Genomic DNA, 12,528 nt, shown 5'->3' with positions numbered 1-12,528 from the left:
TGGATGTGTTCATAATTTAAATTATACATAATTATATTATTTTAAATATGTTGTAAAAATTTGATGTAGTATTTTAAATATGCTTATGACACATTTAAAATAACAAATAATAAAATTAACTTATTAATTAATAATATTACCTCTTTGCTTCCGTATCCAATTATATTTTAGTTTCATATGGTTGTGTTTAAACATTCATTTTTTTTTCTTTCTTGCGTGATTATTTTTGTGGTAATTTTTTATTATTTTACATATGTTTATAACACATTTAAAATAATAAAATAACACATAAAATACTTTGATACACATCTAAAATAATAAGACAACACATAAAATATTTTTAGTACACATCCAAAATTTATTTAATTTATGCTTATATTTTTTTTAACAAAATAAATTTTTAACACATCCAAAATTTGTTCAAATTCGTATTTATATTTTTTTTAATTACACACTAAATAATTTCTTAACACATCCAAAATTCATCCAAAAATAATTATGTTCATTATTCTTGTTAATTAGAACTGAAAAAATTATATATACCCATCTTAAAACCGAAAAAAAATTATTTTGATAGTATTATTTTAATTTTAATTTTAATTTTAATTTAGTTAGAATTTGATTTTAGTTTGTTAGTTTTTTTTCATTAGGTTTAAATTTAAATTTAAATATTTTAACTTTAAAAAGATATAATTTTAAATTTTAAATATATAAAAAAATTTAAAACATAATATCTAAAAATAATTATTATTATAAAAAATAACTAATTAAAAGATAAAGTATAAATTTATAATAGATACCTAGTTTCACACTTGCACCGATACTTTGTTAGCTCTTTTGAAATGGAGTCCACTGGGGCAGTTTGTCACGGTAAATTTTTAGAAGGTTAGATTTAACAGTATTTGTATAGTTTTCTGGAGTGTTTGAGAATACTCTAGATAGTTCTGGAACGTTCTAGAATGTCCTAGAAGTTCCTGGAATACCCTAGAAGGTTCTAGAAGACTCTAGAAGATCATAGAATATTCTAGAAGAGTGTGGATTGATATAAAAGTATGAAGAGTTGTATGGAACAATCTAGAAGTATTTAGAAAGTAGTGGTAGGATAGTATTTATAAAGAAGGTTCTAGATGATTAATCTAGACCATTGATTAGATTTAATCCTAACCATCCATTGAGGAGGTGGATGGCTATAAATAGGAGGTAAGAGTTAGTGTGAGGGTGTGTGAATCATTTGTAACAAACACTTGAGCAATAAAGTGTTCTTTCCACCAAGCTTCCTTTCTCTTGTATTCTCTTGTGTTCTTAGCTTTCTTGCTAAGTATTGAGGGCTAGGCTGACTTGGTCTTAGCTCAAGAGGTTGAGTAAGTTCAAGTGCCGGCACGGTAGCGTTGGAGTGTGTCCAAAGAGCGTTGAAGTGTGTCCAAGGCCGTGACAAGCTGCTAATCACAAGGGAAAGGGAAAGCTTTTTTCATTATACACTAGGGTTTTTCTTTTTTCTCTTTTTTTTCATAAAAGATTTAGTAAGTTTTTCTGGACAGAAAAGGCTCAGTAATTAGTATTTGGGATGAATCCTTAGGCCCAATAATAAAGCTTTTTTTTGTGACAAAGCTTCTTATTTTATTCATAATACTTTTTTAATATTTATTTATTTATTTTAATAATAGATTTTATCTTTACTTAAGATACTAATTATATAATACATATAATTTAAATTAAAAGATATAAAATGCATTTTTTCAAATATAAAAACTTAGGATAAAATACAATTATAATGACAAATTTTTTTTGTGTGGTTATTCTTTATCATTCTATAACATGTGATATATGATATCTTGAATTATACTTATTTTTAAGATAGTAATATAATAAATCTAATTTAAATTAAATATATTTTAAAAATTAAAAGATATAAACTACACTTATATTTCAAATAAAAAATTTAAAAATTAAGACATAATTAAACGAATGCTCTTATTTGTGTTCTTTATTATATAAAATATAATATCATAAATTTTATTCATATATAAATATTAATATTTAACTATTTTCTTTGATATTTAACTCTTATGTTATATTTATATAGGATTATGAAATTTTGGTTGATTTTACACTTTTAGTTTACACATTTTTAAAATTTATATATTTTTTATAATTTTATATATTATTTTTATTATAATTCAATTCTTTCAATTATTTTATGATTGAACCGATTAAATTTTTAAATTAATAAATCAATAATTAAAACGTTTTAATAATTGATTTGATTTTCGAAACATTGATTTCGCTCCAAATGTTAGTTTCGATGACTATTATTGTAACCCTTGATCCAACCAATTGAAATAAAATATTAGAATTTAATGCTCAATTTTTTATTATTATAATACGAATTATTCAATAAAACTTAATTAAAATTTGACAAAATTACTTCTAACATAAAAATATGATGTCACAGTAAATAGAAATGCTAATATGACCATCAAAAGAGAATTTTAATAGTGGCAGAAAACTCCGACAACATCAAAACCACCACCAACCCTTTCTTCTTCTTCTCTGATGGTGGGACCAAGTTAGCCCCTGTTGAAAGAGGACACCGACTTTCACAGCGTATCAAAGCGCTAGTGGAGTAACGGACATGGCCGATGGCAAGAGAGCCGGAGAGCTGGTCGAGTCGATGCCTTCTTGACCGCGATGCTAAAGAGCGTGGGGTACGAGGTAGCAAAGGCGGGAGGTTTCGGGGTCGCCGTAGATTTCAACAACACTGTACTTTGATCTTCACGTGGCTTTTCGTCATCATCAGAGAAGAAGAAGAAGAGAGACGAATGTTGGTGCTGTTGCAACTTGGGGATTGGAGAGTTGTGGTTGTGGGAGCTGGTGGCACATGTTGTGGTGGTAGCGGTGGGTTCACCGAGGGTTTTGTTGTGGAAGAGAGGGAAAGAAGAGGGTTTGGAGATTGAGGTGGTGGTGGAGGTGGCGGCAGTTGATGCGAGAGAAGAACAGATGTTCAAAAGTGAAGAAGTGGACATGAGTAAACGCGTCGCCCTCCTCCATTACACTACAGTGGGTCGTACTCTTTTGCATTGCTAAGGGCGGAGCTAGATGAAATATTAGGGGGCCAAAAATATTTACATAATAAAATAAGACTAAAATAAAATTTTAAGGGAGATTAAACTGAAATTTACATATAATTTATATGTAAAAAAATTAAAATTGCCACTATGTGGCTCCACCCTTGTGCGTTGCCATGGTGCATGTCCTCCCTCACCAGCGCCGACGAGAGGGAAGAAGAAGAAGGGATTGGTGATGGTCTTGATGTAGTTGGAGTTCTCTGCCATTATCGGAACTCTCTTTCGGAGGTTATATTAGGATTTTTTGTTTGCTATAATGTCATCTTTTATGTTAGGAGTAATTTTGTCAAATTTTAAAATTTTTTAAGAACTATTTTATCAATAACAACAATCAAATACTATTTTATGAGCATTAAAATCTTTCGAGTAATAATGTTATTTATCTCAAAAATATAAAGGTCGTATAACATGACATACCCAATATAAAGCAATAATTGAGATTCTCAAATAAATCTTCTTGCTTATTATTATGCACTACCATTTTATCCATTAGGCTTGAACACCACACTTGATGTTATATTCTTCAGAAATGCCTTGATATTAATTTGAGAAGACCCACCTTTTGCAATTGCAAGATGACACAATCTCTGAAGCTCTTTAGCCCTTTTTCTCATACCACTTCCAACAACACTATCCAATTGCATGAATTTCCTGAGTAACGTAACAATTTCATCACTTGTCACCAAAGCATCACTTCTATCATCTTTCTTCACTCTCCACCCAACCATCCAATCCTCAACTATCATCTTACTAATCAATGGTTGATCCAATCCTATTGGGAAGGTTAAAAATGGAACACCACCATAAACACCTTCCATTATGGAATTCCAACCACAATGTGTCCAATAACCCCCTATTGAAGGATGTAACAACACTTTCAATTGGTCACACCAAGGTACCACCAAACCCACCATGTTGTTGTTACCAAAAATCTCTTTTATTCTAGAACCCTCTTCACGTATAACCCACAAGAATCTAACACCACTTATTTTCAAAGCATTAGCAATTTCATCCATTTGTGCACTTGAAACCGAAAGAAAGCTTCCGTATGAGATATACAAAACAGAATTAGAGGGTTGGGTATCTAGCCACGCTAAATAATAACCGTCGCCATTAACATTTTTATCATCAACATCACTTCTTGTTCTTGAATTTTCTTCTTCAAGGCTAAAATAAGGTATGTTTGGGCCAACCGTGTAAATGGGTGTTGAGGTTTTTACTCTCATAGCATCAATGACTTTGGATTCTAAGTCATAGAAGGTAGGCAATAATATGCAATGTGATTTAAGCATCGATTCACAACTTTTCATAGCCCAATGCAACACTCTCTGGTTGTTCTTGTCAAGAAGAGGAATATCCGCTAAACGAATCCAAGATTTTCCAGGAATATAATCTACAAGTTTGTCACTATTTCCTCCTGCACATTGAAATTTTTGTTTCCTTGTATAAATATTATAATTAGAAATATGATATCAGTACAAATGATACTACTTATTGGTGCTATTAATTATAGTAACTTTTTTAAACTATGAAAATTGTACATAAAAATTGATATCCTATTATAAGAATACAATTATTGATTGATCTTACTTTAATTTCCAACAACTCACAGGTCCACACAGGTTAAATATGATTGTCGTATTATCACATGTCTTTTCCGTTGCTTAAACTCGACAAGTACAATTCTATGTTGAATTCTTAATAGAAATACAAAAAACAATACTCATGTGTTTTGTTCTGACACGTACTATGCCTTTTTTCAAGTGAACCTGTCACTTATCTTTTTTTTTGTTCGCACCTGTCACTTATCTTTGTTTATGCAAGTTTCTATGACGATTTTTTTGTATGATTGTCGTATTGATTGATGCATGTTACCAACGATTTGTGAGAGAGACAAAAAAAAAAAATTGAGTCTCAGCGCGGCTGTAATTCTCAAATTTTATTATTTCCCTCACAAATTGTTTTTACTATATTTCAAACCGCTTCTACCATACTTTTAATAGTCCGCTTCATTTTCTTTTTTTTATTATTTTTTTATCTTATTGTTACTGTTTATAAATTGCCAAGAACAATTTTCAGTGACTTTTAATATGGCAATAAAATACACAATTGTATTATAATTACGCATCACACTAAATATAATTCAATATTCAAAAATATTAACCTATCTATCACCTTTTACATTTTTTCAGTAAATTTTAAGAAAGGAGACCATTCCGATAAAGACATTAAAAATATTTTTTTTAAAGATGTTTACATGTGTTAAAATATTATTGGATATCTTTATTAAATCGGTTAATAATTTATTTTTTAATAAACCAGAACAAATCGGTTTATTATAACAATAATAATAAATCTAATTGTCCGCACTATAATTATTAGACCCAATTTGATCCGATCGATTTACACAATCTAAACCGAATCATGTTTAAATTTTTTGATAAAAAGATAAATATATCCCTGATTTTTGTTTAAAAAAAATCATAATCCAGTGGGTTATGTAAATTGGTTGGTTCTACTGGATCTGATAACAATTGAGTTTATTGTTATTATTATAAAAAATTAATTTTATTCTAATTTATTAAAAAATTTAAAAATAACCGATTTATTGATACGTCAAATAATAATACAACACATAAATATCTTTAAAAAAATATATTTTACGCATCTTTACGGCGTTCAAAAGAATGGTAAGCAACATATATACTTAAAAGGTTGTTAGTTGTACGAAACATCTTCGTTTGTTTCATCTAAAAATAGTAATATGAATGGTCAGATGATTCAATAAAAATATTAAATTAAATATGTTTAATTATTTAATAATTGATAATATTATAATTATATAAAAATAACAAGTTTGCATGAATTGAGTTATATTTGGCTCATAAAATTATTTATTTTAAAAGTTTAAATTATAATAAAAAATAATATTATTTATTTAATTTTTGTATAAATATTTTTCATTTATTTTATGTTATTTTTTTATTTTTAAAATTTGTTAAAGATCGAATTCTAAATTTTTTAAACATAAAATTTTAATACCATATTATAAAATCACTCATCCAAAAAATAGAAAAAAGTAACATGAATAACTATATTTTTAACAATAAACAAATATTTGAAAAAAAAAACAATTATTTTCTACAAATACTATATATATAATATTTTTCTTAACAAGTTTTCTTAAAAGATTAATAAGGGAAATACTTTTTTATTAAAATTAATTATTTAAATATTTACATTTTTTCTTGTTACTTTTTAATATTGAAAAAGATAATACACAAGTGAGATATCAAACTTACCTAACAGGTTTTGATGATATTGGTGCAGCAAGTTAAAAGAGTGCAGCCAGAATTCGGAAGCTGTAGTGGTCCAAAAAGCAGCCACCGGAATATTCCTCCGATTTGCAAGAGCTGCAACCCAATATAAGAATCCGTCGTAGATGATAGCCGTGGGTGGTTGGTCAACTATTTCATTGAGTAACCTGTCTATGGCAGGTTCCATTTTGGTCATAACGGCTTCCACGGTGCTACTAAAAGAGGGCGATGATTCGTTGGATACGAGATTGGGAATGGAATGGATTCGAATGTTGTTGTTTTGTTGTTTGGTAATAATGGAAGGGAGCCATTGTTGGGTGACAACAAAGGTGATGTGGATGTTGGGGTTGGTGGAGACAATGGAATTGGAGAGGTACATCATGGGGTTTATGTGGCCGCAAGAGGGGTACGGCACAACCACCATGTGCTCATGCCTCGCCGCTCTTGGAGGATCATCAACACACTCCATCAAAACCTATAGATTATTTATTATTCTTCTCAAATGCTCACACACAATAAACTACCTTTCATTTATAGTAATCTACTCATCACAAACATTCTCGCTGAGTTATTGCGATACATTTTGAATATAATACTCATTAATATTTGTATAACATGTATGTTTATTGTGTGTTTAAATTATGTCTTAATAAAAAATAAAAAAATTTAAATATGTTTAGACACACTTATATATTATATCACATATCAGCATATATAATTTTATTTTTAATATATATTTTTAAAATAAAATTAAAAATAGTATATATTATTATTTATTAAAATAAAAAATATTTTAAATAATTTGTGTAATTAAAATAAGACATGAGTAAAGTATCGTTTTTGTCCCTAACGTTTTAGATAAGTCCAAAAGTTCATTGTTCCTAACATTTCAATAGTCCTATTTAAGTCCATAACATTTTAAAATTGATTCAATATTATCATGTCAATAGGGATCCGTTAACAAAATTGACCGCGGAACAAAATTTAGACGATTTTGAAACATTAGGGACTTAAATAGAACGAAAACGTTGAGGACGAAAATGATACATAAAAATACATTTTAATTTTATCCTTTAATAATATTATTTTTTACTGTGTATAATATTCAATTATTTTTTAATCACATCTAAGTAAATTACACTTAATTACACTACTTTCATTTTAAATAATTTTTTTTATATTTTTATATTAACTTATAACTTTAAGCGTAAAATTATAAAAAAAAATTTATTTAGAACGAAAGTAATGTGATTAAGTAAAATTTACTTAAATGTGATTAAAAAATAATTGAATACTATATACAGTAAAAAATTGATATTATTGAAAGATAAATTAAAATTTATTTCTATATATCGTTTTTGTCCTCAACGTTTTAGTCCTATTTAAGTCCTAACATTTCAAAATCGTCTCAATTTTGTCCCGCCGTCAATTCTGTTAACAGATCTCTAACGGCAAGACAACATTGAGTAAATTTTAAAACATTATGGACTTAAATAGGACGATTAGAACGTTAGGAACAATTTTGGGACTTACTCCAAACGTTGGAGACAAAAACGATACTTTACTCAATAAGACATTAAAATTAATAAAAATTAATTTATATTTTAATATTAATAAAATATCAAAATATTATTATGATTTATCTAAAAAAAATTATATTTTATATGTATGTGTATCCCACATGTCTGTGTCTGTGTCCGTGTATTATAGTATTCTATTATATATCATGTTTATAGTAAAATTGCTGACATAATGGCATAATAAAATTATATTGTTAAATCTTTATTTACAAATATGCAATAATGTTATTTATGAACGTTCATTTTTATATTTTTCCCTCATGTTTATTACCTCTTTTTATTTTTTAAATTAATAAAAAATCATGCATTTACATATATATATATATATATACGTTTAAAAATACTCTATCCTTGAATATATATCAAAATTATTAGTCATGTATTTTATATACTTATATGAAAAAAATAATATAGTAAGTTTACTAAAATATCTCTCTTTTTTTATAAGTTTACAGAGTGATTTGTTTTAATTTTTTTTTAACTTTAAATAAAAAAGATATACATAAAAAATTATATACCAAATAATACATATATAATACTCTTAATTTAAAAGGTACATTCTATTATACATATACTAGCTATTATAGTTATAATGTTTCAAAAAATATATATTACTAAAATTAAAATAATACTTTTTATTATTTAGCAACATCTTTTAAAAAATATTATTAAAAAAGTATTATTAAAATATAAAAATATAACTTTAATTTTAATAATATTTACATGATCATTGTAGTTATAAACATACTAAAATCTACCCATATAAAATTCTAAAAATATTACATGTAGAACACTTGCTATCACATACGGAGACAAAACAATAAAATAAAAAGTAAATGCATCTTTAATTTGCTCAAATATAACCATTTTTCATTTGTTGTATTTGTGTAATATTAAATTTTAAATTATTTAATTATGTAACTTATCCTAAAAAATATATAAATTTTATATATTTAAAAAAGATTTAATTATTTTATAAGTCTTTATAATTTCATCGAATTTTTAATTATATTTTTATTTTTTTTAATTGGATCTTTTTACGTGAATTTTTTTAATTAATTTCCTGTTAACGTTTAACGTCACAAAAAACATTCGTAAGTTATAAAATGACTTATTTATCCCTGTATTCCACCTATAAACATTCCATGTTTGTGACTTATTTGAGGTTTTTCTTTTTCTCCGTTTTTCATTTTCATTTTTCATCTTTCATAAACTTATGGCTCAAAGTCAAAAAAACCTCTTTCATTCTTTCTTTGAGAAGCTGTGTTTCCAGCAGCCCCAACGCGAAGGAAAGACATATGACACCTGTGTTTCTGTGAAGAGACAATTACCGTCCGGCGTTTCTCAGCCGTTTCTGACTATAGTAAAAGATAAGTTACTTGTGGAAAGATACCAAAATGAAACTTTTTTGAGTGGATTGATGATTTTGAGTGGATTGAGGATGATGACGGTACAAAGAATGAGTGGCCAAAGGAAAAGGAAAGGAAGGTTCACTGTTTTTGCGGTGACACTCTGAACCTTCAAATTTCAGGAACAACAAAGAATCCTAATAGAAGATTTATTTCTTACCCTAACAAAAGATGCAAATTTTTTAAGTGGGTTAATGAAGTTGGTGCAAGAAGTGGCATGTCTGCTGCTGCTGTTGGAGTTGTTGGAACACAAAATTGTGCTAAGTTGGAGGGTGAAATAAGAAAATTAGATGCATAAGAAAGAAAAATAGAGAGGCTAAACGTGAAGATGGAGAAATTGATTGTTGAAGTCAGAGAAATAGATGCTTGTGTGGGTAGATTATGTGATGAGTTTAATATTTTCTAAGAATAAGTTGGGAGATTGGATGACAATATGAAAATTCAATATAAAATGTAATATATGTTATTTATGTTTTTGCTAGTCTTAATAATTGGAAAGTGGTTTGCAAGAGTTTAATGTTATTTGTGTTATGAAATTCTAATGTAAGGGATTCTATAGCTTCAACCCAATTACTGTTAATTATATTTAGTTAGAATAAATTTTGTATTTTAATACATTTTGTGTGTGCATAACAATGAAATCATAGTTGGGAAGAAACTTTATTAATTTGAATATTTAAAGTTTTACTATTGCTCAACAAGTTGCAAGAAAAAGTGGCCATATAATAAGCCACATATCTAAATATCCAATATGTAAATGTTTTTGTAAATCATACGTATACAAAATATCACAAAATAAGTGGTCATATAACATGCTAATATCTAATTCAAAATAAAGGTCCAAGAATATCTTCTCTTTAATAACATCCGTAAACTGACCAAGTGACTTGAACTCCAACTCTACCTTAAACACATATTCCCTACTCATTTCAGCCTTATTATATTTAGGATATATTCTCTTCTAAATTATATCATCCAAATTTTCCTCATAGCTATCAATATCTTCAGTTTTATAACTCTCAGAAATCTCTCCAACTTCAACATCATCCCTAACAGTGGCATCATGCACAGCAACATTAACACCAGCAGTTTGAGCGTTGTCATTTTCATTTAACGGGCCATCAAACCCTCCCAAAAGCATTTTCAACTCCACCATCATTTCCATCTTCAACATCAAACCCGAAATGATCTTCGTGGTCTCCATCATCAGCACTATCATCAAATTCTATACTCCTCACTAGATGCCTCTGATTCACCTTCAACTTCTACTTCTACGAAACCACGGCCACTGTACTCAGTTTCAGTTGGAACATAATCCTTATCATTCAAACATATCTCAACACCATTACCTTTCTTGCAGCCATCAACAATACACCCGAGCAATGCTTCACAGTCTGTGACACTAATAACCTACCCATTCTCATTGCATCTCCATCACTCATCAACTCTCTAAGACCCGAGCTCAATTAACAGTCTGGTTCATAGTACCATATCTTAGCATACCCTTTGTACCCTAACTTCTGCAGCTTACTAACTATTTGTTGCAAACTCCATTCATCGAGCTCAAAATGCATATCTTCCAACATACCCTTCCCCCCAAATATTCTAGCACATTTCCTATATCATGAAACTTGCCACTGTGATGTATGTATATGGTAAATTTCGAATCCCCATCACTACATTAATAAAAACAGAAACAAAATACATTTAAAGTAGCATCATCACAGCAACAACAACCAACAATCAAGAATAAACAAAATTTAACATTAGCAAAATTAATTTATATTTCAATTCACCCATTAACAAAATTCATGTACATAAATATCCATATTGTAAATCCTAAATAAACCATTATCAAAACAATCCAGAAATCAATTCAAGAAATAGATATTCAACCAATGTCATATTTAAAAAAAATAAAATTAACATGCACATCAAGTTTTAAAACTAAAAAAAGAAGTTTTTTTTCTTCACATGTGTTCAGACAGATAGTTCGAGTGCAGGGAGATGGAGCAGACGTACAACACGGGGACGAGAGGCCAGGTGCTACGAGACTCGGCTCGGTGCGGCACAGCGACGGCGATGGGCTTCACCACGACGGACGGCGACGTAAAAACTCGCAGACCACCTTCGAACAAAACAGAGCAGAGCAGACCGGCGCACAGAGAAGGAGGCGACGGACAGCAGACCACCAAGCGTTCGTTGCAGATGACGCCAGCGACGGATGACGATGACGGCCCGGAACAGGAGAAGCAGGAGACGACGGATGCATTCTCCAGAGAGAACCTTAGGGTTTCTTTTTTTCCTTGGGATAAAATGCAAGGGGTGTTTTTGGTATTTTGGAATAATACATGTTTGTTCAGCTAGCTACTCCAACCAAATGACAAGAATATTCGTTTTTTACCAAGAATATTCTGTTATCTTTAACGTTATACACATGGCAGGGATTTAATTGAAAAAAAAAATTCACGTATAGAGACTCAATTGAAAAGAAAAAAAATATAGGGCTCTAATTGAAAATTCGGTGAAACTATAGAGACTTGTAAAGTAATTAAACCTTTAAAATAATAATAATAATAATAATAATAATAATAATAATAATAATAATAATAATAANATGTACATATTTCATCTATTCAATATAATTTTATATTTCTGTAATTTTATTTCAGTATTCTGTATTTATTTATAAATACAGTCTAATGATCAAATTAGATTTTTTATGTTAAAAAATTATTAGAAAAAATAAAAATGTCATTCTCTACTTATCTTATGAACATATATAGTAATTTGACAATTTTGTCGATAATATATCTAAGCTCTAAACTTTTGTCTCTAGTTATTAACCACCGGGGAATAAAAGTGACTGAAGTGACTTTTATACAATAAAATCTGCTACATATAAGGGCCTATTATTGCAATCCAACTTCACACATTGAAAAAGTTCTATAAGATCATAATTTATTTATTGAATGCAAAGTTCATGGGTACTTGATGCATTAATTGCTTTGCAAAATGTCTTCAAGAAATGCATTGAGATTCTGCAGAGAAGATCCACCTTCCACAATTGTATTCATACAAACTTCTCTAACCTTAT

General features: G+C 28.6%; 2 protein-coding genes across 2 annotated transcripts in view; both read right to left on the bottom strand.

Annotated features, from left to right (window-relative positions):
- Positions 1–3,478: 3,478 nt before the first annotated feature.
- Positions 3,479–6,931, bottom strand: LOC107475071 (UDP-glycosyltransferase 87A1-like). The gene is made up of 2 exons (XM_016094720.3): positions 6,428–6,931; positions 3,479–4,542 (listed from the first exon to the last, which is right to left on the bottom strand). Exons 1-2 carry the CDS (start codon positions 6,909–6,911, stop codon positions 3,608–3,610), a joined length of 1,419 nt encoding a protein of 472 aa, XP_015950206.1. The 5' UTR covers positions 6,912–6,931; the 3' UTR covers positions 3,479–3,607.
- Positions 6,932–10,649: 3,718 nt separating this feature from the next.
- Positions 10,650–12,528, bottom strand: part of LOC107473548 (UDP-glycosyltransferase 87A2) — a 3,868-nt gene continuing 1,989 nt past the window's right edge. The window contains exons 3-4 of the mRNA XM_021129593.1: positions 11,020–11,107; positions 10,650–10,841 (exon numbers count right to left, since the gene is read on the bottom strand). Of these exons, the coding sequence (XP_020985252.1) occupies positions 10,650–10,841; positions 11,020–11,107 (280 nt within the window). The remainder of the gene's footprint in view (positions 10,842–11,019; positions 11,108–12,528) is intronic.

The sequence above is a fragment of the Arachis duranensis genome, chromosome 1, assembly GCF_000817695.3.
Source record: "Arachis duranensis cultivar V14167 chromosome 1, aradu.V14167.gnm2.J7QH, whole genome shotgun sequence".
Taxonomy (NCBI): Eukaryota; Viridiplantae; Streptophyta; class Magnoliopsida; order Fabales; family Fabaceae; genus Arachis; species Arachis duranensis.
This window is presented reverse-complemented; position numbering and strand designations above follow the sequence as displayed.

What these genes read in the sequence shown, in the direction of transcription:
- LOC107475071 (XM_016094720.3), bottom strand. Translation starts at nt 6,911, where the DNA reads ATGGAGTGTGTTGATGATCCTCCAAGAGCGGCGAGGCATGAGCACATG. An exon ending in ATATCATCAAAACCTGTTAG is followed by an intron (nt 4,543 to 6,427) that starts GTAAGTTTGATA and finishes TTCAATGTGCAG; the next exon opens with GAGGAAATAGTGACAAACTT.